Here is a 3,533-nt window from a genome sequence, read left to right on the forward strand (position 1 = left end):
ACTGTATACACTGTATGTTAGCTAACTTGACAATACATTATATTTNTAGCAGGCTATCTAAACTGGTCTGAAATGGCACGAGAGTTCAAGCGACTGGCTTGGATTTTGTCCTGTGGCTACAGTGTGAGTTCATAGTGAGAGTCCCTGCATATGTGCTTGTGAGGTTTGAATGTCTCGCTGTCTCCAAAGGTGGGAGAACCCAGGCTGCCTGGTTGCTTTTTTAAAAAAATTGAGATATAATTGACACATAACATAATATTAGGTCCAAGTATACAACATAATGATTCAAAATTTACACATATTGCAAAATGATCACCACGGGTCTAGTTAACCTCCATCACCATACATAGTTCCAATTTTTTATTTTTTTGAGAGACAGTGAGCAGGCAAACAGAAGAGGGCAGAGGCAGAGAGAAAATCTTAAGCAGGCTTCATACTCAGCACAGAGCCCGATGCAGAGCTTGATCCGATGACTCTGGGATCATAACCTAGGCTGAAATCAAGGGTCCAGTACTCAGCCAACTGAGCTATCCAGGTGCCCTGCAAAAATTTTTTTCTTGTAATGAGAACTTTTAAGATCTACTCTTAAATGCTTTTAAGTATGAAACACAGTATTATTAGCTGTAGTTACCATGCTGTTCATCACATCCTCAGAACTTATAACTGGAAAACCCAGGCTTTCTTATGAGCTAGCCCAGGTGTTGGGCAAATGAGGTAAAGGGAGCCTTAAACACTGTTTGCAGTCAAACATCACCACAAAATATGGAATCAGATTCTTTATTACACAGTTCTTAAAGGGTGTTTGTAATTTCTCTGCTCTTAGATGAAATAAGGTACTTTTGACTGCTTATTAGTGTCCTTGATTAGAATAATTATTTTAAGGGAAAATGACATTTCATATTCCTTGTGTTTCTTTCAAAGGAGGGGATAGAGAGTGTTAGTGTGTTTATGGAATTTTAAATCTCTAAGTACCTTTGTGTCTCTAATTTCTTTAGCCCCGTTTTTCCAAAGTGTGTGCACATAGAAACAGGTGAAGGGAGCAAAAGATGAAGAGAAAAGCGTTCTAGGAAGAATGTGTTATCACAACTGAGAAATGTTGCTAAATTTTCCTCAAGTGCAAATATTTTATTTATGAATTGCACGAATCCAAAATATAGTCACACTGATGGATACATGTATAGTTGTTTCCTTTATGTAAACTCTCACTTATATTCCAAAAGCTGTCTGTGCTCCGTGGAACCACAGAATCTAACAGATGTGCTGGAATTCCTCCTCCTGGGGTTCTCGGATGATCCAGAACTACAGCCACTAACCTTCAGCCTGTTCCTGTCCATGTATCTGGTCACCATGCTAGGGAATCTACTGATCACCCTGGCCATCAGCTCTGACTCTCACCTCCACACCCCCATGTACGTCTTCCTTTCCATCTTGTCGCTGGCTGACATCGGCTTCACGTCTACCACGGTTCCAAAGGTGATTTGGGACATTCAGACTCATAACAGAGTCATCTCCCATGCGGGCTGCCTGATTCAGTTGTCTTTTTTTTATCTCTTTGGCTGTTTGGACAGTGTACTCTTGACTGTGATGGCCTATGATCGGTTTGTAGCTGTTTGTTATCCTCTGCACTACCCAGTCATCATGAACCCCCGCCTCTGTCGCCTGCTGATTCTGCTGTCTTTTTTGATCAGCCTTCTGGACTCTCTGCTGCAGTGCCTCATTATGTCACAACTTACCTTCTGCACAAATGTGGAAATTCCCAATTTCTTCTGTGACCCTCCCCAACTCCTTAAGCTTTCCTGTAATGATACTTCCACTAATAAGATATTCATGTATTTCATTGGTGCCATCTTTGGTGGTATTCCAGTCTCAGGAATCCTTTTCTCTTATACACAAATTGTTTCCTCCATTCTGAGACTCCCATCAACAGGCGGGAGGTACAGAGCCTTCTCCACCTGTGGCTCTCACCTATCAGTTGTTTGCTTATTTTATGGAACAGGTCTTGGGGTGTACCTCAGTTCGACTGTCTCACATTCTCCCAGGAAGGGTGCAGTGGCCTCCATGATGTATGCTGTGGTAGCTCCCATGCTGAATCCCTTCGTTTACAGCCTAAGGAACAGGGACATCAAGAGGGCCTTGCAGAGGCTCCTCAACTGAACAGCCTTGTCTTAATACTTGGACTTTTTTTTTTTTTGTCAATCAGAAACAATTGCCAAACCAAACACACGGAATTGGCAAGCATGCCTCTTTGGTCACATATTTTTATAGCTTGTGGTTCCCATTCCTCTTGATTTGTCATATCTAAATATTGCTCATCTTGGCACTTTAATGGAATTAAGGGAGTATTTTGGAACCCTATGTATGTCAAAATCACCACACAATTGAGTCTTATTACACCTTTGGAATCTTCTGTATTTGTCTACTATCTTCCTATACCAAGCTTCCTATAGAAATTCACAACTCCCTTTTAAAACATATGCACAATTCTTAACAATTTTCAGCATCATGTCTATTTTCCATAAAAGTTTGGCTTTGATTAAATCTACTGATGCAGGTTGTGTGAGAGAATGTATGTCACTGGTCCTTAACCTTAGCTTCCTATTTGGAGTATCTGATAAGTTTAAAAATCTTCAGCCTGGCTGACTCAGTCAGAAGAGTGAGTAAGTCTTGATATTGGGGTTGTAAATTGAAGCCCCACACTGGGTGTAGAGATTACTTAAAATCTTGGGGCACCTAGGTGGCTCAGTCGGTTGAGTCAACTCATGATTTTGGCTCAAGCAATGTTCTCAGGCTTCACGAGATTGAGCCCTGCACTGGTCTCTATGCTAACAGCATGAAGCCTGCTTGGGATTCTCTCTCTTTCAAAAATAAGTAAACTTTAAAAATTCTTAAAAATTATCCTCCTACCTGAGTCCCAACATTGCAGATAAGATTCAATTGGACTGGAGTGTGAAAAGAACATGAACAGCTTTTTAAAGCTCCCCAGGTGGGGTTAATGTGAAGCTAAGGTGGAGGCCTACTGAATTTTGTCAGATCTTTCATTCAAAGATGACTTGCATGTGTTGGGTCCTTCACTGTTCACAGTCATATCCTGAATATCTCCAAGTGATCAGAGCTTGTAAAGGAGAAGATCTGAGTTTTCCATAGCAACAGCCAAGGTGATTTTTTTTCCTTCATAGTTCTAGTATTTTTTTTTTACATATATTCCCCCTCCATACTCTACAGCTGGTTAACTGTGCTGAATATTACTCTATTGTTCTCTGCTCCAGACCTACCCTTCTATACTTGAAGTTGTGATGCTGTGATAGGGGCTAGGAACCTTTCAACTGCTGCTCCAATTTTCCACCTGTCTTAAGTTCTTCCAATAATGGTAATCAGGAGCACATGCACTAATCTCCAACCTTTCCCCCATACCTCTTAGTCCATGGTGTTATCACTATATCCTGCTGCTATGGCTCTCTTACCATGTTTTTCCTTTTGTGCCTTTCACCTTTCAGTAAGTATTAGTCATCTATATTAAATTACCTCCATTACAA

The 3,533-nt window shown here is 40.8% G+C and overlaps 1 protein-coding gene across 1 annotated transcript; it reads left to right on the plus strand.

Annotated features, from left to right (window-relative positions):
* The first annotated feature begins 1,230 nt into the window (after positions 1 to 1,230).
* LOC144234699 (olfactory receptor 7E178-like) lies at positions 1,231 to 2,154 on the plus strand. The gene has a single exon (XM_077768034.1). It carries the CDS (start codon positions 1,333 to 1,335, stop codon positions 2,152 to 2,154), a length of 822 nt encoding a protein of 273 aa, XP_077624160.1. The 5' UTR covers positions 1,231 to 1,332.
* The last annotated feature ends 1,379 nt before the right edge of the window (positions 2,155 to 3,533 follow it).

The sequence above is a fragment of the Crocuta crocuta genome, unplaced genomic scaffold (assembly GCF_008692635.1).
Source record: "Crocuta crocuta isolate KB4526 unplaced genomic scaffold, BGI_CrCroc_1.0 scaffold115, whole genome shotgun sequence".
Classification (NCBI taxonomy): Eukaryota; Metazoa; Chordata; class Mammalia; order Carnivora; family Hyaenidae; genus Crocuta; species Crocuta crocuta.

What these genes read in the sequence shown, in the direction of transcription:
- LOC144234699 (XM_077768034.1), top strand. Translation starts at nt 1,333, where the DNA reads ATGTATCTGGTCACCATGCTAGGGAATCTACTGATCACCCTGGCCATC.